Source organism: Python bivittatus, unplaced genomic scaffold, assembly GCF_059951505.1.
Source record: "Python bivittatus isolate LINGU-HERP-01145 unplaced genomic scaffold, Pbiv_v1 ctg000480_np1212, whole genome shotgun sequence".
NCBI classification, from domain to species: Eukaryota; Metazoa; Chordata; class Lepidosauria; order Squamata; family Pythonidae; genus Python; species Python bivittatus.
This window is the reverse complement of record NW_028277075.1, coordinates 1760291-1783989: the sequence shown is the minus strand read 5'-3', so window position 1 is coordinate 1783989 and position 23699 is coordinate 1760291. Positions and strand designations below refer to the sequence as shown.

Here is a 23699-nt window from a genome sequence, read left to right as displayed (position 1 = left end):
TAAAATACACAGGATTGTTAACATGACTTTAGATTACTCGCTGCATCTATATATTCTGCATATATTCTTATTGGTTATATCCCCAATATTCTTAATTTATTAGGACATCAAGAATATAGGGAATTTTCTTAAGAGGAGGGTGTGTTTTTTTTTTGCTTTCTTGCAACTTTTTTTTTTCCTTTTAGCTTATACTATTTTTTATCACACTTTTAAAAACTTTTAATAAAATTATCTGGAAAAAAAAAGAATATAGGGAATGGCCTAAATTATTATACAACACTGGGAGGATGAATTTACCCCTGACTTGCAACAATGGATGTGTTGATTGTCAAATTCTCAGACTTTTTTTATTTTTTGACAGAGAGAAGGAAAAGGTATTTAGAGCAAATTGTTCAAACTTAGAGTCATTTTGTTCACAATATAATCTCCTATGCCTTTCCCCCCTATTTTATTGTTATTCTTGTTTATTTCTCTTCCTGTCATTTAGTTTGATATGAACCTTTTTTAAAAAAAAATTCTAATCAGTAAGCCATTATGGTAGGCATGAACAATTTAAATGGAGGAGGAAGAGTCAGTGAGGCAAGCAAAGAGTCCTATCTTTCTCCTTCCAATTTAGATACGACTTGTCAGGGTCAATCAGGGTCAGAGAGTTAAAGAAGTAACATTTGTTTAGCAGACTTACTTTAAAGTCAGCCTCAGCTTTGTGTAAACTGGGACAGTGGTGCAGGTGGCAGAATGTTTAAATGGCCAGAGGGCAGGGTTAGCAAACAAACAGCTAGGAGAAAATATAACTCAGAGGGCATGTAAGTGACTGTCCAACCTTCATTCAAACTACTGAGATTGTGGAAAGCGCGCAAGATAAATGAGCTTCTTTATGAAACTTGCAGAACGCAGACCTTGTTCCTAGCGCTCTAATATTCTTCCTGCAAAGTCAATGTTCAGCTAATTTTAGTATTTAGCTCACTAATAATGACATTGGCGCTACCAATGATTTTCCCACTAAATGTGCTAGATGGTGAAACATTTTGATATTTATGGATAATCCTTGAAAAGAGCATCTTTTTCTGCCCACAGATTCTATTAGTAATTTAACATCAATAAGTAAAATTCACACCTTGTTTAGCAAGGATTCCAAGATGGTACAAATTCAAGATCCAATGCACATTTTAGGAATCAGATTTCATCACATGGCAATGTAAACCCCAGATCTATTCATAAACACATTTTACATATTATACTTACTCTTGCTTAATCCTATCTTGTTTCCCTGAGCAGTATACTACAAATAGAGAAGATTGGAGATGACTCTTGAAAAGTATATCTTACTCTTTATCAGAGTTTTCATACTGGGACCAAGGAGAAAGAATCCTGCCATTAAAAAATAACTGATCTATTAGTAATCTTTAAGCTGGCAGAGCTATTATGATTCAGTATTTATAGCAGAGTTGAACAATCTTTGGGTATTACGAGAGGAGAGGGTTGAGGATTGCAATGGACCTGATGCTGCGACCATGAGGCATATGTGGATGAAGTTAGGATTTTCAGTCCTAATTTAATAGTCATTTGCTGGTAGAGTATCTCTCCAGTTGAGTTCCACTTTAATCCATTGTTGAGAACTCTGAAGGGCAGTTATCAGACTTTAAGCCAGTATCTCCCAAATTCCTGGCCCGCATAGCTACAGACATCTACTGAACACACATCTGGAAGGCCCCAAACCAAACTGCATGCAAGAACAAGGAATTTTTACAATTAAAGCTGTTAACAGTGATTAGGGACATCTTTAAAAAAGGACCTCCAGTTCTTCCCACACACACTGCTTAAAGCCACCATGACATTTTGTACTAGCTGGGAGAGAAGAGTGGAGGGAAGTGGAAGGAAGCTATGGAAACTGACATTTATGTGATGCTGAATCTCTGCAAGAGGTGCTTTTATAAGCAGAAAATGATAGATTAAAAGTGTGAGCTGCAATGCGTTCTGGAACAATCTTCCTTGAACTATTCTGAAAATTATTGTAAATCAACTGCACAACACAATGCTAAGAAATCTATTTACAGCCATTTTTAAAACACCGTTAAACATGTTCATTGTAAAATAAGTGAAAAAATATTCAGAGAAGCAATGTAAGCTTATTGGAAGGCAAACAGAATGATGAATCCTGCAATGTATTACAGCTTTTATGATTAAGATGTGTAACACTTCAGACAGCTATACCCTCCCCACAGAATACAGTGAATTTCAGGTAGCCCTTGCTTAATGACTATTTGTTCAGCAATGGTTTGAAGTTATGATGGTGTTAAATGAATGGCAGTTATGACTGGTCCTCCAAGTTACAGCCGCTGCAGTGCCCTCATGGTCATGTGATCAAAATTCAGGTACCTGGCAGCCTGCCCACATTTAAAACTGCAGCATGTGCTTCAACTCCCCCTCGCCTGTCTCCCCCACCCCATCTCTGCATTTTTGGCTGCCCTGCACTCTGCTGCCACCTACTGCTGCTGACCTTTGCGCAGCCTCGCAAAGGGCCAGCAGTTGCCTCAGCCAGGCATTCCTCGTCAGCAGTAGGAGGAAGATGATGGCAAAGGTCAGCAGGGGTAGGAGGCGGCGCAGTGTAGAGTGGCCAAAAGGGCAGAGATGGGGGGAGATTGGCAGGTGGGGGGAGCTGAAGCATAGGCAAGCACAGCAGACCAGAAGTGTGCAGTCCTCGCCTAACTATTGCAACTGGGATTACCAGAACTGCTGTTGCTAAGTGATGAGGTCACATGATATTTCACCTAATGACCACTTTGCTTAGTGATGGAAATTCTGGTCCATATTAGGGTCATTAAGCGAGAATTACATGTACACCAATCCACTCAACAGATGATAGGGTATTGTCAGGAAAGGCTGCATATTTGCACCAGACAAATCTGGGCAAAGGCATTCTTGGTTCTGCTTCCATTTGCTTTTTGAGCAAGAGCTGTCAGACCTGAAAGGTGTGAGCCTGTTCTTCCAGAGGGAACACAACCCCATAAAGTCAAAAATTCATGCAATCTTGTAACCAGTTGGTTTCTAGATTAGCAGCCATTCCATCTTGCTTGAGTTGAGCTTTTCCCAATCAAGGTCTTAAAAGACTCCAGGCTGCAAGTCAAGAGTTCCACCACATCACCCATTTGGCTCTGGATACATAGCTGGACATCATCTACATACTGTACTAATGACACCTCACTCCAAACTAATGAATGACTTCACCCAGCAGCTTCACATAGGTGTTAAATAAAATAGGAAAGAGGATCACGCCCATACTAAAATGCCCAAATGTTCATCCTCTCTTTCTCTATAATCACTGACTAGAATCACCTACTTAGTTAAAAGTTGATCCACTGTGAACTAGTATTGCCCAATTCCCAACTCTGGCAGGCAACCAGAAGAACACTGTGATCAACAGAATCAAAGTCTGGTGGAGATCAAGCACGGCAAAGATGGATACACTCCCCTCTTCAAAATCCTGCTACAAATTATCTGTGAGAGCAATCACTATAGTTCCTATTCTGTATCCAGGCCTGAATTTGATTATCAAGAGCCCAGGCAGTATTACCATAGACATGCTATCCCCCTTCTGGGCTGAGAGATGTTATAGCACTGAGACTGCACTGACTCTGCTCGTCAATGACCTCTGGCATGATTGGGATGGAGTAGTGCATCCACCCTGACCCTCTCTCAGTGGCTTTTGATACCATCCATCATGGTACCCTTCTGGGCTGGCTCAGGGGGTTGGGAGTGGGAGGTAATGTGTTGTAGCGGTTCTCCACCTTTCTCCAGGACCAGTTCTAGTTGGTGTTGTTTGGGGGAGAGAGGTTGAGCCTGAAGCCCCTGCTCTGTGGGCCGCATCAAGGCTCTATACTTTCCTCACTCCTGTTTAACATCTACATGAAGCTGCTGGGCAAGGCCTTTCATCGGCATAGGGCGTGATATTATCACTATGCTGATGATACCCAGTTATACATCTCCGCCCCTGGGCCGACCAAGCAATGCTGTCAAGGTCTGCCTGGAGTCTGAGAGTCTGGATGGGAGAGAACAAGCTTCATCTCAACCCTGGCAAGAATGTATGGTTGTGGGTTTTAAGCCCCTCCCAGCTTGAGGGATTTTCCATCTTTAACTCTGCATGGGGTGTACTTATCCAGGGTCCATAATTTGGGGGGTCCTCCTAAACTCTCAGCTCCTGCTTGAAGACCAAATGGCAGCTGTGGCCAAGGGGGCTTTTGCAGAGGTTTGTCTTATGCACCAATTGTACCTATCCATGGACCAGCAGGGCTTCCTCATGGTGACTCATACCTTAGTCACCTCCTATTTGGATTACTGTAACACACTCTACATGAGGCTGCCCTTGGAGCGCTCAAAGCTGCAGCTGGTCCAGAATGCAGTAGCACAGGCAGTTTTTGATGTTTCTCATTATGCCAATATAATACCACTCATCTGTGAGCTGCACTGACTCTCACTAGGTTTGTGGGTGCAATTCGAAGTGCTGGTCATCACCTATAAAACCCTACATGGCACACGGTGATGCTACTTGCAGGATTGCTTTTTTCCACTGTTTCTGCTTAAGCAGATCTAGTGGAAAGGGCATGCTCTGGCTCCCTTCTATCAAACAATGGCATCTTGTTGGACCTTGGAGTTGTGCCTACTCAGTGGCAGTGCCACAGTATCCCCACAGAGATTCAGATGGCCTCAGCCCTGCTAATTCTTTTGCAAGGCATTGAAAACCTGGCTGTTTCCCTGGGACTTTGGGTCAGGTGGGTAGATGAGCTCTGCGGTTATCAATGTGTTTTTTCTGTGAGTGGGGTTATTTATCCTTGGGTGGCCAGGGCTATATGTTGTGGGTTTTCCTGTATTTAATCCTTTTAAGATGCCCAGAGTCACTTGTGTTAGTTATAAATAAATATAAAATCAAGTCAATTAATGTTGTCCCAGACAACATTCCTTTCCACAAAAAGCTTTGAAACCCCCCCACTGATTTAAACCTTTGCTTGTATTTCAAACTCATGCCTTAATCATAGTCTTCAGACTACAATGCAAGCCCATCTTAAAGCTACAATCTCTTTCTGAGTTAAGTCAGAGCAATATCTCACATTCATCACAGAATGAACACCCCCTCAGGTTTTAGCCTTGTCATTATGAAAAGGTAGCCAGATAAATAATCCAAAGCGTGCTGTCTTCTGAAATTCAATGCTTTATGCAAAGTTAATTTAGTATGTTAATTGCCAGGACAACAATGCCTACAAGTCCTCTGTTCTTCATGTGTAAATTCTTTCCTTCTTGTATAAATAAGATTTATATTCCTATTAATAGACAGCAGTTTTAAATTGTATATATTACTGTTACTGTCTATTCAATTTATATTTGTGCAATTTAAATTCATTTTTTATTTTATTACAGTAAAAATATTGCTGTCTGCATATAAGCAATGTACTTGTTGTCTCAGTAACAAAAAGAGGTACCATACTAAATCAGACCATAAATCAACCTAAAGAGATTCCTGGTGACCACATCTCCATGCAGTCTTCTTGGCACTGATTTTTCCATTTCCTTCTTCCAGGAATTTTTTTCATACAATTTTATATAATTAAAAAGAACCTTAGGATTGCATTTTGCCACAATTCCTTTAGTTCTTAAATTGCAATAGATATGTCGTTTAGTAACCACCATCTATATATCTATGCTGTTTGCTTTTAACATTCAAGTTTCATCACTCACTTTTATTGCTGATAGTCATGGAAAGCATTCTTGGAAATGCTTCTTGGAAACATGGGATATGTATCTAATGAAATCTATTAATTTAAGTGTTAATTCCCACCAAATCAAATATCTGTAATTGCACAAACACAAATCCAATGAAGCAAATATATTGCCAGCAGCATATTTTATCAATGTATTCCCTGAATCCTATTCATAATTTTCAGATTTTCACACTAATATCAAACCATGTGCAAGCAATTATTCATGTTTATAATGCTCTCTGGGCAAATTGCCCTAGAGATTAATTTGATTTTACTATCAAATGGTCCAGTAGTAGTCTCTCTATTGTAACCGGTAACAAGAAAACATGGCACATTAAATTTCTGCACTTAAAATTACATATAGATGGTTAAAATTCAATCCATCTGTTCTACAAACACAGAAGTGCTATAGTCTCAACAGCCTAGTCAGATATTAGAATATTATAAATTCAGTTTCCACTCAGTGAAAGCTGGCAACTAACACAGTACTTTATTTAATCAAAGCTTATAACTCCTGCTTGCAATTTTGGAATATTTATAGAATGGCCACCCTGCAAATCCCATGGGCTTGATTTAATGTTGTATGAAGTTGTAAAGTATAATAGTTACTTAATCATTTCAGCTTTTCCAACAGATGTCCGTATTTTCTATTTTCTCTATTTTATATTCTAGATTCTATTTTTTCCAGGTAACATAAGAACCATGTGCATAATGAATTAATCTCAGAACAATCCAACAAATGACTAACTGTAAGACTGATATGCATTTTCTTTCAGTAAAAGAAGTCCAAAGTGATTTGTGCAATAAACTTTATAATATCTCAAGTTTCAATAATATATAAATGAGAAAAAATACCAACCCCCCCCAAAAAACAAAAAAACCCCAAACCAAAAATACAAAAAATACAATACAAAGAAGTATATGAAAGTGCTCAAGGTAGAGTAATAAGAGACGTTGACATGTTAATGATTTATTTAAAAAAAATACTCCCTAAGTCAAAATCTTGCTGAATCTTACTCTTCTTCCTTGCTAGAGCCAATGTGCTTAGTCAGTCAACCACAGGAGAAGTTAAGGAGAATAGAAACTGCTTCATCCCCTCTACTTGCTGCAATGTCCACCAACTCAGAAAAGGGACATGAACAAGCAGTAATAGAAAGGTGAACAGCAACAGGACCAGAGGGACCAGACTTCATGGCTAGAGGCCTTGACAGTCACCTAACAATGCTATCTTTGGCACTGATTCTGGATGATCCTTTCAAGTTTCATCATCATCTGAGAGTAGTGAATACAACCAATTATTCCTGTTTAAAGTAATCTACTGTTCATCTTACAATACATTGCTTTAAATAACATTAGGTTAACATTAAATAACTTGATGAGCTTTAACTGCTCCCCACATATTGTTCCTTAAAGCCGCTGTAAGAATCAATAAACCAATCAAGCATTCTTTACATTGATGAAAGCCATCAGACATTAAAAAAAACATAATTGTTAAGAACAGAACAGTTGTGCTGGATCAAAGAATGCCTTATCCACTACAATATTCTACCTTGCTGAGTTCATTTTTCTCTCTCCTGCCAATCCCTTAATTAATATACCTCAGAAATCATGAGATATTTATTACTTCACCTGGGAGTTGTTTTAAAAGACATGGGAAATAAAATCAACAGGTGCACCCACACCAGGAAGATGCTTTTGTCCTGACATGTAACAAATCCACAAGTGAGAGCTCTCTCTTTCTCTTTGTGAATTAACATTCACGAATGAATAACCTCACAATAGCCTTGCTAGGTCAGTTTCAGAGGGATCCAAGTCCATTACACATTATAGGCTCTCTTGGTTTTGTGGATTATAACCTGACTTAGTGTTTGAGAATCTGAAGGGCAGCACTTTTCAAAAGCGTGTCAACAGCAAGATTTTATGTTGTATCATTTTCAAAAGATACAGAACTAATCAGGAGAAAGTGAACTCAGATGGACATTAGAGAAAATTTAAAGTCGAGAAATAAGGAGAGAAAGCCGCAAAAAATATGCAGCTCACAATGCCTTGAAATTTCATGATGAATCTTCCTCAGGGACAATTCTGATGCAGCTCTTCCAAAGAGAAATTAAAACTGAGAAGGTATGAAAAAGGTCATAAATGCTGGATTAAAAAAAAAAAATCTGTTACACCTTTCATGAAGCATAAAAAGTCTTTTATAAACAACTTTATAAAATCAATATGGAAGGACACCTCTTTGAATGAGGTTTGTTTAGGCACAACAGTATTAAAACTCTTCACATCTACATAAGAATATCCATGGCCAAGGTGCCACTTTACCCCTGTCAAACCTGTTATTTAAAAAAGAATGCAGTGAGGTAGTTGATCCTAATAAAAGGCTGATAAGAAACCATAGAACTATGAGAATTAGCTCATTCTGTCTCAAAAACAAACTTAAAGGAAGCCCTCACAAGTTTTCCTTTAATCAGCAGCACCCAATTTGAATACATAGGATGGTAATCTTAAACCACAACATTATTTACATCACAGTTTTTACATTACTAAATTGATTCCAGACTTTCTCTACATACAAAAGTATTATTAAAGTGTAACTAAATTGTGTTATTACAGAATCAGCACAGTCTGATGAACAGAGCACTGGAAATAGACTATTGTGCTGTAATACATGAAATATACAGCCAACCCAATCAACCATAAACATGTTCATCCAAAGTTATTTCAAGGGTCAAAGACTTCTGAATTTCATTCCATGAAGGGCAAGAGATATGCATGACAGAGTGGTTGGGGAAGTGATTCTTTGGTTAACCAGAAGCAAGATGACTCCCACACATATACAACCTCCAGAACAGCCTATCTTAACAAGGATTTATATTGTTTATTCAGTGCAGATACACACTGACTCCCATATGTTTTCATGCTTTAACTTTTGGGTATGTGCCTTACTTTTGAAAGATAAGAGGCAGGTGAAAAGTTGTTACAGTTTTACTATGGCATTTCAAAGATTATAGTAAAAAAACAAAAACAAAAACAAAAAAAAACAGGACAAGACAATTTTCTGCTCAATGAGGTTTATAAACATATAAACCAGATAGGTTTCTTTACCAATACTGCATGTTTTCTGTCACTCTGAATTATGTATAACTTCAGGACCTCTGCTCTTTTGAACTGACACCTTGAACTTAATATACAAGGAGGTAAGAATGAAAGCAATTTAAAATACTGTGTTCATTCATTATATCATGGTTGGACTGGCACAGGTCCTAGTCACCTTCAGTCTCAGAAGCATATTGGATGACTTTGAATTAATCACTCTCCCTCAGCCCAACTTACATCACGTGGGGATTGCTGTAGGGAAAAATAGAAAAAAAGAAGGGGAATGTATGCTGCCCCCTGCTCTGTACAAAAGTGAGATATAGATCTAACAAATAAGTTAAAGCACTGTTGGTGTAGTATCATTTCTTTTACATTTTACTGTCATTACAATCTACATTTATTAGCTTGAAATGCTGAATACAGGACAAAGAAGCATGTTAAAGTCTCTGATCGGCCAAAAATGAATACTAGAGCCCCTGACACATGCCAGTGGATTGTCAACAACTCAGTTCTTGTTTGATACTTTAAGGACATATTAAGAGTCCACTAAGACATCTTCTGTACGAAACAGGCAATTTCTCTTTGTAATTATAAATTGCAATTTATTTTTATCAGGGATAAGGTGAACAAAAACAACATACTTGACCACTCCAGTAGAATAAGGCAGTGTTGATGGTTTTCAACTAATTATTGAAGTATTTTGATGATCAATGTCAATGATTCTTATGTACGCAAGTGTGAACACAGTATCAAGAAAAAGAGCCAAAGACAAATAGTAATAGAGATAGCAGGAATTGCTTAACAGAAGATCCACAATATTGTAAAGCAAGCAAAGGCTTGATATATTTTATTTATAAAATAAAGATTTCTCTGATGCTTCATTTCAGAGTGAAATATTATATACAATTAAGCTTTAAAATATTACATTAACCTGAAAGAGCCAGTGCCCTGTGAAGTTATCTGAAAAGTTTTTGAACCAGTGAACCTTGAAGAAGTTGTCTGGACAGAGTTCTCTGTTATCTCAGTTCTGCCACCTGGGGCAGAGTGGATCCCTGCCCCAATGGGCTGATAAAGTAGCTAGGGAGGGGACTGGGAGTTGGATCCAGGATATAATTGAGTGAGCTGCCAACAGCCCTGAAAAAGTGCTGCTCTGCCCACTTCTCAAGAAACCACATCTGGATCCAGCAGATATGAACAACTATTGTCCCAACTCAACCAAAGGGGTGGGACTGCAAGTACAGAGTGCTCCAGAGGAAACAGGTTATGGACTTATGGCAGCCTGGCTTCAAACCTAAGAACAGGATGAAAACTGCACTGGTTGCACTCATGGATAATCTGCAGAGGGACTTGGATGGATGGAGTGCAACCATCCTTGCCCTCCTAGACCTTTCAGCAGCTTTCAGTTTTTTTGCAATAAAATATCCCTCTAAACTGTCTGTTAGGAGTTGGGGGCACTTTATTACAGTGGTTTTCTGCTCCCACCTGAATGTTTTCAGTTGGTGACAGCAGAGGTCAGTCAGCCCGTCAAGTTACACCAGGTCAGGAAACATGAAGTACTGGAACTCTACTTTATTATTATAGGGTGTTGTTGTTCAGTCGTTAAGTCGTGTTCAACTCTTCGTGACCCCATGAACCATATCGCGCCAGGCCTTCCTGTCCTTCACTGCCTCCCTGAGTTTGCTCAGTTTCATGCTCATTGCTTCAGTGATGCTATCTAACCATCTCATCCTCTGCTGTCCTCTTCTCCTTTTGCCTTCAATCTTTCCCAGCATCAGAGTCTTTTCCAAAGAGTCCTCTCTTCGCATTAGGTGACCAAAGTCTCTGAGCTTGAGCTTCAGTATCAATCCTTCCAATGAGCAATCAGGGTTGATTTCCTTTAAGATTTACTGGTTTGACCTCCTAGCAGTCCAGGGGACTCTTAAGAGTCTTCTCCAGCACCCCAGTTCAAAGGTATCAATTCTTCGGTGCTCAGCCTTCTTTATGGTCCAGCTCTCACAGCCATACATTACTACTGGATTATAGGGTAGAACAACAGAATCTTGAAAGCCTGACAGAGACACTCTTTCTCACCTCTTATACTAATACTGCTCATTATTTGATGTTACTTATATTAAGTAATATAATATTACATATAATGTCTTCTTACTAAAGATTTAAAATGCATTTTTATTCTTATTGCTTTTTTAATATCCGTAACCTGCTTAGAATCCATAAGGATTGAGGTAGTAGATAAACTGCATAAATAAATACATTCTTTAAAAACATTATTATGCAATATTATATATGAACTATATAGTTATATAAGCTATATATTTATATAGCTATATTACTATATAATCAGTGTCCCTGACCAGAACAACAGCAATGCCTGAAAGACAGCATTATACTCAGAGGCATTATTCAGAACAACCCAGGAAACCAAGCCTGTTAAAAAAAAAATCCCCATCTAACATCTCCACAATCAGAGGACTACCCAACTCAAAACCTCCAGCCAACTCTAATAGAAAGTCTTTTGTCTTTGTATCCTATCAGCTTTGCCTTCTGCTTCTAAAAGCCAGAGGAATAAGCACAAACCTTTTAGATAAACCTTAGCTACAAATTATGATTCTTTTAGGTGAAAGCCTGAAATCCAGTCTGTGTTTTTCACTTATTCAAAAGAAAGAAATTATCTGCTACTGAATTCATTGTATTTGTTCAAACTGAAGCCCATTCTATAATTCTTAAACAGCCTACCTTAACCTTGGAATAGACCAACAAGTCTCTAGAAGGAAAGAATGGAGCTACACTTCTCCTGTGCATTTCAGGAGCTACACATCTCTCATATCTATGCTCTCTCTCCTGTGCCTTTAATACCTATGGTCATTTTTCCATCCTTCCCTGCTCATACTTTGATAGGGTTGACTTACCTGTGATGCAAAAATCATGGTAACCATGTGATGGCACCTAAGATTTAGAGTTTCTGTATCTTTTTGCTCTTCTCTAATGGGTGCCCAGTCAGAAATGAAAACCCTACATTTGGGAGGAAAACTCTACACCCATCACATATACATTAAGAGCCACATCATTGGGCATATATGCCTCTAGGGGCACAATAAAATATCCCTGGATTACAGTTTACTACATTCAAATAGATACTACAAATCTATGCATGCCTTCATTTCCATCTCCAAAGCCTTCCTTAGTAATACATCCTTCAGCAAATGCAATAAACTACTCTTTATATTAGGAGAGAAATACTCGATGTGTTGAATTACTTTCTCCAACTTATCAGTGCCCAGAAGGATTGGATTACATAGCTTGATCAATTCTGACTGTCATGGTAAAGATTAAAAGAAGCAGGGGGAAAGGAATTTTTGAGGGAAGTAAAAAAATGGTTTTTGAATTGGATGAAGAGGACTAATCAAGAGGCCCCTAGCAAAGTGAATAGAAATAAAAATAAAAGTGGTTAAACAATTTTGGATGAAGCTGAAAAGAGGGAATAAAGCATTTTAGAAATTAGTGTGAAATAGTGGTGTCAAAAACTGGAATTGAAATGAGTATTATAAATGTTAGGGCCCAAGAAAAACATTCTCACAGGAAGTAGTACATGCTGTGAGAGTGTTGAAAATGATAAGGCTGCAGGTGTAGACAATGTAACCAGAGACACATTTAACACTGTGATATGAGGATGTCATCTGTGTTGGATGGTTGGTAGAATGCCATCACTGCAAAAATTACAGAGGCATTACTTTGCTAAGTGTTTCTGGGCAGAATTCTAATTGTTAAGCAGGATTCTAACTGAAAAGATACAAGAGATACAACAAGCACTATGGATTTAAAACTTAATGCATCAAGGACCAAGCTAGTTGTGTCTGACAGAGAAAACGAATGATTACAAGTTATCATTCATTTTACAAGTGAGTGATTACAAGTTATAAATAAAGAGCAAAAAACAGAATAGTAAAACATTTACCAAAGATAGTAGAATGTCTAAGCAAGGACAGGGAAATGGAGAAATTTTAAGGCATGATAGTAAATAGTGGTTTATTGTGGTTTATTACAAGGAATGAATAAAAAGACATTAAAATAGCTGTGTATAAGAGCATGTATAACAATATGCTCCTGCCCATTTTGTTACATGGAAATGCAAGTTGCTTACATCAAGAGAAACATAACAGTTATTGATTTACTCATCCCAATTTAAATCCTCCATCAGTCAAGCCACTTCATACCTCTAACAAAGTGAACTGCATCTCATGAAAACTTATGCCTTTTAATAAAATTTGTTAAGTCAGAAAATTTCTCTTGATTTTTGGCTACCATAGACTTACAGGGCTCTCCTCCCCGAATTTTGAGTGTATGAAATATGGCTTTTTAAAAAAATTCTTTTTTATCTTATAATCATAATCTTCAATGCCAGACACTATTTTCTTGGAGACACACACCATAAAAGGAATAAAATGGTGTCTGATTCTGCTTATTCCAATGCCAGACACCATTTCCTTCGAAACACACCATAAAGAGGCTATATTTAAAGTACAAGTAATAAAAACCTCTGTGACTGTGTTCATATCTGACTCCAGAGAATAAAACCTATAAAACCTTCTTAAAAATAAGAAAAGATGCTACTGAAAGCTGCTCAGGTGTGGATGATGAAGGTGTTTGTTCTTGTCCCATCACCTGCCATCACTTCTCTGGGTGCTGAACTAAGGGTGCCTAGTGACAGCGTTTCATGGACAAGGGTCCCCTATCCCTCTCCTAGGCCTCTGGCTGGTGATAAGAATAGAAATAACATGAACTTGCCGTCATTCACATCAAGTAGAATTCCCAGGCCAAACTAACATCTAATCATGGCCCAACAGCCAGTACAGCACCTCAGAGAGGAGTACTTTTACTTTATCCAAAACATGTTCATCTTAATAATTAGAGTGATTGTTATGAGATTTTTAAAACATCAGCATTTCATGAACTTGGAATTGCAAAGTGTGCTATCTTTCCCTAAGTGAACAGATTCCTAGAAAGAGATTCACCTGCTTTTACTTCCTAGTCATGGAGGTTTGTAGTTCCCAAGGGAATAAAGCCTTTGATGCTTTACCACAATGCAGCTGTTCCAAATAAGCTAAGAATTAACCCCTAACTGACCTTTTCCCCTTCTAATCAAATGAGTGTCAAAATAATCTCAATACTGTAGGTCTCTTGTTAAATACAGATTATAAATTGTATCCCATCTCAAATGCAATCTTACTCACATCATCCTGTATTCATTTTAAGTATAGATGAGTATAAATGGTTTACTTTTATCTTGTTCTTGTTTCTGCAGTTCAGTGCAATTAAATTGCGTTAATCAGGTTTAGCAAGTTTGACAGGCAGGAACACCACCACAGAAACTGGAGTTTTACTTGGTTGAACACATTCCTTATTAGCCAAATTAAAGGAAGATAGAGTGTAACAGCTTAACCTTTAAGCCACTATCTCAATTATGTGTTGGATTCAATAAACCCTGGTGTCATTCCAGATTTCAGAGCACTTATCTAACATTCAAATGGCCTTTGATTCAAAATATCGTGATTTTATCTGTTTTTCAATAGTTGCAAATCAGGCAACAGGTGGGGCAAATGGTGCCAGCTAGAAGCGGTCCAGGTCATTTTGTCGGGTGAGGCAAAAAATAATGCCCCATCTACACACTGCATGTCTAACACAGCTGAGAACTGAAAGCTAGCTTAGGAGATACCATCTATAATCCTGTTGCCTCATCAATCCATGACACGTTATTAATATATTATTGTAGTAATCGCATATAATAATCAGAACCAGAATTTTTCAGATAGTGATGAATTCAAACTTCTGTGTATTGTAGACCTATAAATCAAGGCTTCAAAATTCTCGACAACCACTAGATGGTAGCAAAGGGGTTGAGTTTTCTGTATTTCTTGGCAGCCATCTAGGGGACACCTGGATAAATTCAGCACAGATCTGGTAGTCCTAAGGGGTAGTATTTCTGATCCAGAATTTTGCTCTTTAAAAGCTGCATGATTTCATAGTTTTTTTTTTTAACGCATAACATACTGGAAAACATTAAATATGGGCATTCTATCATATTTGATTTGTTGACAGATGAGGAAAATTGAAACTGTTCTCTTATAAGGGACTAAAACTTAAAGAGGCTTTTAAAAATTACTATTTTTCAATTTCATCTATTACAGAATAACAAAAGTTAGATAGGTCACATTTCTTTTGCCCAAATAAGAATCTTAAGGTACAACTGAGCAATAAACCAGACAAACACCATTACTAAAATGCGATTGAGGGTGAAAACTTCCCTTGAGGAAATAACGTAGCCCACTTCTTTTGTTGCTTAGGAACTTCCAAAACTACTTCCATTCTTCAATTTAAATCAATCACATTTTCACATAGTAATCTGGCTGACCTCCTGCAATTAAAAAAAATTAATAAAAAGGCATCTTTTGGAACTTCTGGGTTTTTTTTTTTAAAAACAACAACACTAAAGATCCCAGAAAAAGTTAAAGAATGTTTGCTTAAACAAGCAGCAGATGGCACAACGTGTAGTTTTACATGTAGTGCAAAATGGAATTTAATTTCTGAACAAACAAAACTGGATGCAGAATTTGAAGAATGTTCTGTATCTTCCTAAATCTGCTTTACTTTGCTTTTTAAAAAGTGGCAGCTAAAATATTTGCTTTGGATAATGAAAGATTTGCACTCTGAGAAAACAAAAGCCATTTCAGGGAGAAAGGCACCAGCTTGACAAAGCAGCAATATAATTAAACATTTGGAGACAGATAGGGAATGTAAAGAAAGAAAAACATGCTCAGTCTTGCTATTGGGCCTCCTCCTGTTACGAAGTAAAGATTTTTCTATTCACTTTACTAGATTTATGAGATTGTAAAAATTAGTGCAGCAGCCTGGAACTGGCAAGATGCTGGAAGTCAGTTAACCTTGGGATAAAAGTCAACATTTCTGTATTGGCCAGAAATAGTAGTATCTCCATGATACATTATTTTGATAGCAATCTTTAGTGCAAAATAATCATCTTGACTGCATGGTTGCTGTTCTTTATCAACTTTGGTCCATATTATCAGCTTTCCCTACCCTGGTATGTTCCAGATTATTTTGAACCACAAGTCCCATTTTCAACTTTGATTTTCTGCATTATCTCAGAGAATACAAAGCATTCATGATCCAGAAATAAATTAAATCACTCCACTCTTATTCCTGTCTTTTCAATTACTCTATGGAAGAAACAAAAAAGCATGTGTGACCATTTTAGAAGGACACTGCTCATTAACCAGAATTAATTTACACTCATTTTAGAGTCCAGTCAACTAGAAGTCTCCAAAAGATATATCACAGCTGACCAACTTCTGCTGCGTTATGGGAACAGTTATAATATATGCTAACTACAGATGAACAATAGGCTGGTTCCCAGACACTGTACAGGAGGAGTTCTCCATATGATAAATAATCATCCATTATTGCCATGGATACTTAGAAATTAACTCTTCAACATGTTACCTACTACAGATATTTTTATTATTTATTACCAGCTGTGATCAACTGCTTTAAAAGTTTGTTTTAAAAGCATTCCTGCAATTATATTTTCAAGCACTACATTCAACTTACATTATTTTAATTATTAATATTTTACTAATCAAGAAATTAAGAGAAATTTTACAAGACAAGGAAGTACAAGTTTTAATATATTTGAGTGTAACACGTATTGCCTTACTCGATTACCATTCTTCAGCAGAATACAAACTGACTCTAAGACAAAGAGTTTTAACATAGTGTAAAGTTACTGAAAAAAAAAAAGTAGTAACAAGATGAAACATCAGCAGACAACAATTCCATAAAAGGCTATCCAGACATACTAATATTTTGTTCGTGGACAGATCTAAGAAGATTGCAACTGCATTTTCGATTGCATGCACAGAGCATGGTATTCAAAGCTATAAAACAAAATACTTTGCCAAAAGCAATGTATTGGAACTTCAGAATATGGAAGGTTCAGAAAGTTAGCTGGCTGCAGAACTACATCCCCAAATAAGTGAATTAAGTGAAAAAAGCAGAGACACCCTAGAATCAAGCTTAACTCTGAATGAATATCTGAATACATCTATGGAGATATCTAGGCAACAGTGTGAAGGCGGTTTGCTACTGCCTTCTATGGGACTGTTATCAACTTATACTCTATCTTACAGCCCCTGGGTCTCCCATCCAAACACAAACCTGTCAGACCCTGCTTAGCATCCAAAACTAGACAAGGTTAGTCAGATGTTGCCATGTGAATTTTCAAATTATGCATGTGCATATTAATTACATGTAAACTAACATAAAACTAACAGGGGTTTTTTTTGGAGACTAGACTCCAAATTTTTTTCTTTTCTTATTAATTTAGCTTAAATTAAAATCAGAAAAAGAAACAAGATCAATGGGATTTGAGTTATATTACGCTTCAAATTTTGATTCCAATCTTTTCTTATATACAATGTCAGCTTTAGGGCCATCAAATGAATGTACAGAAGAGTACAAGAAGTCTTTTTAAAAGATACAATATTGAATAGAGATAATAATCTTAGAAGTTAATATCATAACTCTTTTTTTTGTAATGGCATTCTGATCAATCTGTTAACAAAGAGACTTATCAAAAATCTACATAGGAATAGGTTTTATAAACTGAATTGAAACAGTTAAAATTACAAATTAGCCCATTATAGTTTTTTTAAATCCGTTCAATTGTGTCTGATTCTTGGAGACTGCCTGGACAAGTCCCTGAAGTTTTCTTGGCAAGGTTTTTCAGAAGTGGTTTGCCATTGCCTCCTTCCTAGGGCTGAGAGAAAGTGACTGGCCCAAGGTCACCCAGCTGGCTTTGTACCTAGGCAGGACTAGAACTCAGTGTCTTCTGGTTTCTAGCCTAATGCCTTAACCACTACACCAAACTGGTGTACAATTTACTAGATATAATCTAATATAAACTCATTATAGTTTACTAATTATATTTCAGGTAATACAGAAATCAGGACTTTCCCACCAATTTAAGCCTGAGTGCTAGCACTGATCAAATAACGTTACACTGAGTTACAGCAATTAATCTCCTGATCAATCTGAAACTAAAATATACACTACTGGATAATTTAAGTGGTATGAGCTTAAGACTCTTCAACCATGAAATAATTTTCAAGTTCTAGATGTGCTCATCCAGGTGAACAGTAAATGTTAGATAAGGACCAGTGCTTCGGTCTAGCTAATAATAACATATCATTATGATACATTCTTTAACCTTAAACTACCAAAGCTATCTCCATCCAGAAGAAGCTACTTATGTAGGTTCTACTTTAGACTTGACATTAGGTTTCCATTTTAAAAAAAATCTTAACAGTTGTCAATTGTCACATCATTTTTACCAAAAAAGACTGCCATTATTCAAGTTTAGCATGATATTCTTTGAGTGTGTAACTCAACTGGACCAGTTATACAATCTAATCTTACACGAAACCTTACAATCACATTCTTAATTTGCTACTAACATGTGCTTTCCACACTATGTAGTCTTCTGTATGTGTTTCAATATAAATGCAAGTCATAGAATGGATTAACTAAGAAATCAAAGGAAATCATTACTTTCTGGATCAACAATGGATGCTCTGATACAGCATTCTTGGACTTTGGCAAGCCAATATGTCAATGTTTCCAGCACTAGCTTTGCATGAAAAAAACCTGAAAGGAGTTTACTGCAACAAATTCACTGTAATCTGAATTATTGTCTAAAATTAGTCAATTTACATTATCCACCTGAAACTAATAGAAGCAAATGTCTGCACTTTTACAGAGCTAAGTATTTTTCCTCAACATGTTTTCAACATTAATTGAAAATTTCAGCAAACACAGCTCCTCTTTACTTCCTCTGGCAAGTTGATCTCTTTTTTACAAAATATTTTATTATATATTTCTGGCAGATAATACTGCAGACAAATACATGTATATACACATACCTGATAATAGGTTTTGATGTTCCTGACCAAAATAGTGAGGTTTTGAATCCGTAGGTTTACATCATTGTTGACATGCTCATTTACACGCTGGTTTGTTGGGCGTGGATCTCTATAAGAAAAACGATTAGGATTTAGAACAGCTATACCAATTTTGGAATTAAGCAGATTAAAAGATTATTAAAACATTTCTTTTTCCCAAATGTCTTTCCTGACTTACTCAAACTGGTTTGCTCTAACCTCATGTTCAAAACTTCTAGCACGGTTCACAGAACGGAGTGATAGAATTCTTGTTGGGTCTACTTCAGACTATGGGGGTTATCCACTTCCTCCAACTGATTATCCACTTTCTCCAACTATTATACATACATGTCCAGAACTTGGACAGCCAACCTTAAAATATGTTAAAATGTAACTCCCATGCTCTACAGGAGTTCTCAGAGTTTTAGTCTGATTTTTTTGAAGGGTACCAATGTAGGGGGCACTGAATGATGATAGTTCAGAAACATTAGTGTAGTCTAGCCTGTTTCTCAATGTACTAGTTCCACTGCATATACAGAATTTTTACAGATAGGGAGGCATTCTAAAATGCCATTTCCCATGATTTCTTAGACATATCCATTGGTTTCCAAAGGCCTTCTTCCATGGTTTTTCCTAATCTACAGTCTTGGCATTCCCTGGTGATCTCCTACTCAAACAGTAAAACAGGCCCAACTTTGCATGGTTTCTGAACGCTCAAGGCTATCCTAACCTTCTTCCCCATGTACTTGTTTCACTACATATACTGAGTTTTCATTGATGGGGCACTGTTTTAAAATGCCATTTCCCATCTGCACACTATAAATCATACAAGTTATATAACTGTTATTATATATACTGTATGTATATTGGCTCATACATCATCCATGCTAGGCTCCAGCTTTCATCTAGACCAGTATTTCTCAACCTTTGATGAGTTTTAGATGTGTGGACCTCAAGGCCACACATCTGGACTTTTCTACAGCTGGGAAACACTGATCTAGATCAAAATGAATAATAGTGACTAGCATCAAGATAGTCTGCAGATGAAAGGATGTGATTTCCTATCATAATCAAACTAGTAATCCCTTAATAAGCAACAACTGTGCTTATTGTTCACTTTTAGAAGTGACTGAAGAGTTACTTCACACCTGCAGTCTGAACATAATTCCCTGGGTCATCTCACTACATTAGCATGTAGATCAGGCAAAATTACATCTAGCTAATTATATTTACAATGCCCAAAATGTAAGGGCAGTAGTAGTTAAGTAATAAAGCCTGAGAGAAATTTGTATAATAGTGGCAGACATTCAGCTTGAATAGTTCTTGTTTTAAGTTAAATAACAAACAACCTTTTCTAACTTATTTGGAAGCTTCATTAAATAGTTAGAATGCTAGACTATAATTGTGCAAACCCAAGTTCAAATCCTCAAACAGCTACAAAATTCACTCAGCGACTTTGGTCAATAATTATCTCTCATTCTAACCTGTTTCATTATCTTAATCTCCTACAGGGAAGATGGGATATAAATGCAAAAAAATGCTTAATCACAAACTTTCTTGTTATAAGCCACTCACCAAGTCTACTGACTCAAGTGTATGAGACTCAGGTTAGCAATTTAGTGCTAATTTACAAAACATATTCCTGAAGTGTACAAAAGTTCAGCCTTCCTCAAATATGAGCAAACTAAGCACACTGGATATATTCAGAGACAACTTCCATGAAGATGGAGAAAGAAGTGCTATTGCAACTACAATGGCTCTATCAATGATGGGGCTGGAGACCTGCCCAGAGCTGGCAACAGTAGGATTTTTTTCTGCCCTGCCTCAGGCCACTGCCTTAACAGGATGCATTATATGCAGACAAGCGAGGAAGGCAGCCATTCACGAACAAAAGGAAAGCTATAATTAACAGAAGTTGAATGCAATTCATCTGTATGATAGAAATCAAGTGCATAATAATAATTTAAAGAATTGTAGGAAGTGATGGCAAAAGCAGATGCCTAAGGCTTTCGAAGATGTCTGGAAAAGATTACTACTTAAAGCTTTGGATTCTAGATTGTTAGTTTATCACCTGTTAAAGCAGCTTCACTGCAAAAGGTACAACTTGGCCTTGAAGCAACAAAATTGACTGTCAACACAAAGTCGGTAACTTCCCTTTTTGCTCAGAGTCCTCGGCTTTATTAAATTCTAGCAAAAAGGACTGTGAAATGGAAGAATAGAGGTGTTATGGGCAATGCAAGATATGGAGCAAAGACTAGTTTCTAAACCTGCCATCTCTCTTATCATAACCAAAACAATCAACCTTTGAAAAAAGGAGAAACACTTCTTTCATACTATTATATCAACTAGGAAAGCATTAGAAACAACCCACTGCATAGGAGGAAACATAGCATTCTGGGTATCCTGTCAGTTAAGACTGTATTATCTCATTTCTATTAATGAGGCAGTAGGAAGAGTAGATTCCATCCCAACTGTTGGAGTTTACTTCTCTGCTCCCCAAAGCAAGGGTCTGCCACTCATTTATATCAGCATTCTCAAACTTGTGGCTCATGGAACATTTTGCACCACCTGGCACTATCACAGCTCGAGCTGGGGCCTGCTCACTACACCACCACTCCTGCTCCCTGACAAGCATGGCTCCAGGTGGGATAGGCTAAAGCTGTAGGAAGAAGGAGCTGCACCATGTAATCAGGGACGTGTTATGACTTTTGTGGGCACTTTTACCTTCATGGGCCCCTCTCTCTATAAAAATAACAGTATTAAACTTTGTATTTCTTATGATTTTATTTATTTAAAACATTTGTATAGCTGCCCAACTTAAACCAATCCCTGGGTGACCTACAATCAAGAATATAACAACATATACATAATAAAAGCCAAAAATCAATAACCAGAAAGAAAAAATCTGGCACCGCAGCCACACTTCCCTGACACAATCCACACATTCTCACTCTAACCTCACCCTCTCCCAGTCAGCAACTTTAAGATGTGTGGACTTCAACTTCCAGAATTCCCCAGCGAGCATGCTGGCTGGGGGATTCTACAAATTGACATCACACATCTTAAAGTTGCCAAGTTTGAAAGGCACTGTCCTATCCCAAAGCCTGAGGGAAGAGCCACGTCTTAAGTGCTGTCCTGAAGGTTAAAAGGGTAGGGGCCTGTCAGATCTCCAGAAGGGTGTCCCATAGGGCAGGAGCTGCAATGGAAAAGGCACACTTCTGAGAACCCACAAGATGGCAATGTTTAAGGCAGTGTTGTCCAAACTTGGCCACTTTAAGATGAGTGGACTTCAACTCCCAGAATTCCCCAGCCAGCATGTGGCTTAAAGTGGCCAAGTTTGGACAACACTGGTTTAGGGGAAGGGACCTGGACCATGTCCACCTTATCTGCTCTGACAGGATGGGCAGATACTCTCAGGGAGAGGCAGTTCCACAGATAACCTGGTCCTATGCCATGTAGGGCTTTAAGGGTGATAACCAGCACCTAGAATTGCACCCAGAAGAAAACTGGGTGCCAGTGCAGCTCTTGCAATAGGGATGTAATATGGGTGAACTTAGGGGCACTCAATTCTTCAATATTGCCTTCATATTTTTACAGATAAATAGGGAAGAGTAAATAATGTTGTATGTATTATTTTGTTACAATAATCAGTTGTTGCCAATTAATTATCTTTGTTGTATATCATCAAAGTTATTAAATTGTAGTATTCATGCTAAGTCTATAGGTTATAAATAAGATAATTGGTTTGGTGTTCAAATGATGTGCTTTTTTTGCCTGTTTTTTATAAACTGTTAATAATAAATTAAATTAACTGTTATTGCATTGTGTGTTGTCATTATGACAGTCAGAAGGGTTGTGAGAGAATGTGAGAATTATCTCAGTACCATTTAATATATGATTGAACTTTAATTTGAATATTATGTATATTTTATTTGTAGTTTATGTATTTGGATTCCATTTACTTGGGTATATTTTCAAGGCCGAAAGGCAAGGCATGAAAATAAATTCTATTTCATTTCATGTCACTGGTGTCTAACGGATAAGTCAGTCCTGCATACAGTGACAGAGGAAGCTAGCTGTGACGGTGCTTCCTTACAGGGCTATGAATGCCGTTGCCCCTTGACGTGTCCCAACCAGGGATGGGGGCAATGGTGGAACTGGAGGAGAGGAAGCCAGACATAGGAATCACACAAGCCCAGGGAAGGAGGCTGGCCAAGCCATGCTTTGGAAAGGGGGGAGGCACCTCCACTTGGAGTAGGAGCACTTGAGTGCTTCACTGCTTCCAGCTGCTCTCCCCACAAAAGCCACATATGTCATGCCCCCCCAAACACAAACAACTGGAGCAAAATGTTGGCCTCATACAATGCCCCTAAAAATATGTATCCCTTGGTTATCAGCAAGTGCCCTTCCTGCATCAGATCTGAGGTGGACTATTTTGAGGCTGCACGCAGGTCACCAATTCTGCAACCAGACCCAGCTATTTGTGGTTCATTTCTTCCCCCCTGCCTTTTCTCCTGCTGTCAAAAATGCAGCTGCTGGCAGGGTCCCTCCACCAGATGTTGCAAGAAACCTCTATGGATGATTGCAAAGCTGTCTCAGAGCAGCTGCTAAAACTGTCACTTTAGCTCTGTAAGCATCAGCAGCTGCTGGGCTGCTAACACTCTCAGGGCTTAAGTACATTTTAATAACATTAGCAGGGGCAGGGACATGAAGGAAAAATAAACAGAAGTGAGATGTAACATTAAATTTCTTCCCTGCACCACAGAGGTCCCTGTAAATATCACAACCTTTCTCCCATATGTATTGCTTGTGGCCCCCAAGGCTGGAAAAGTTGCTTTAGATCAAATAT

At 37.7% G+C, this 23699-nt stretch overlaps 1 protein-coding gene across 2 annotated transcripts in view; it reads right to left on the bottom strand.

Annotated features, from left to right (window-relative positions):
* The window catches only part of CCDC88C (coiled-coil and HOOK domain protein 88C), a 106390-nt gene that overhangs the window by 68075 nt on the left and 14616 nt on the right, over positions 1-23699 (bottom strand). For both annotated transcript variants that reach the window (XM_088145231.1, XM_015888880.3), the window contains one exon: positions 18833-18941. In XM_088145231.1, coding sequence (XP_088001357.1) covers positions 18833-18941 — 109 coding nt within the window. The remainder of the gene's footprint in view (positions 1-18832; positions 18942-23699) is intronic.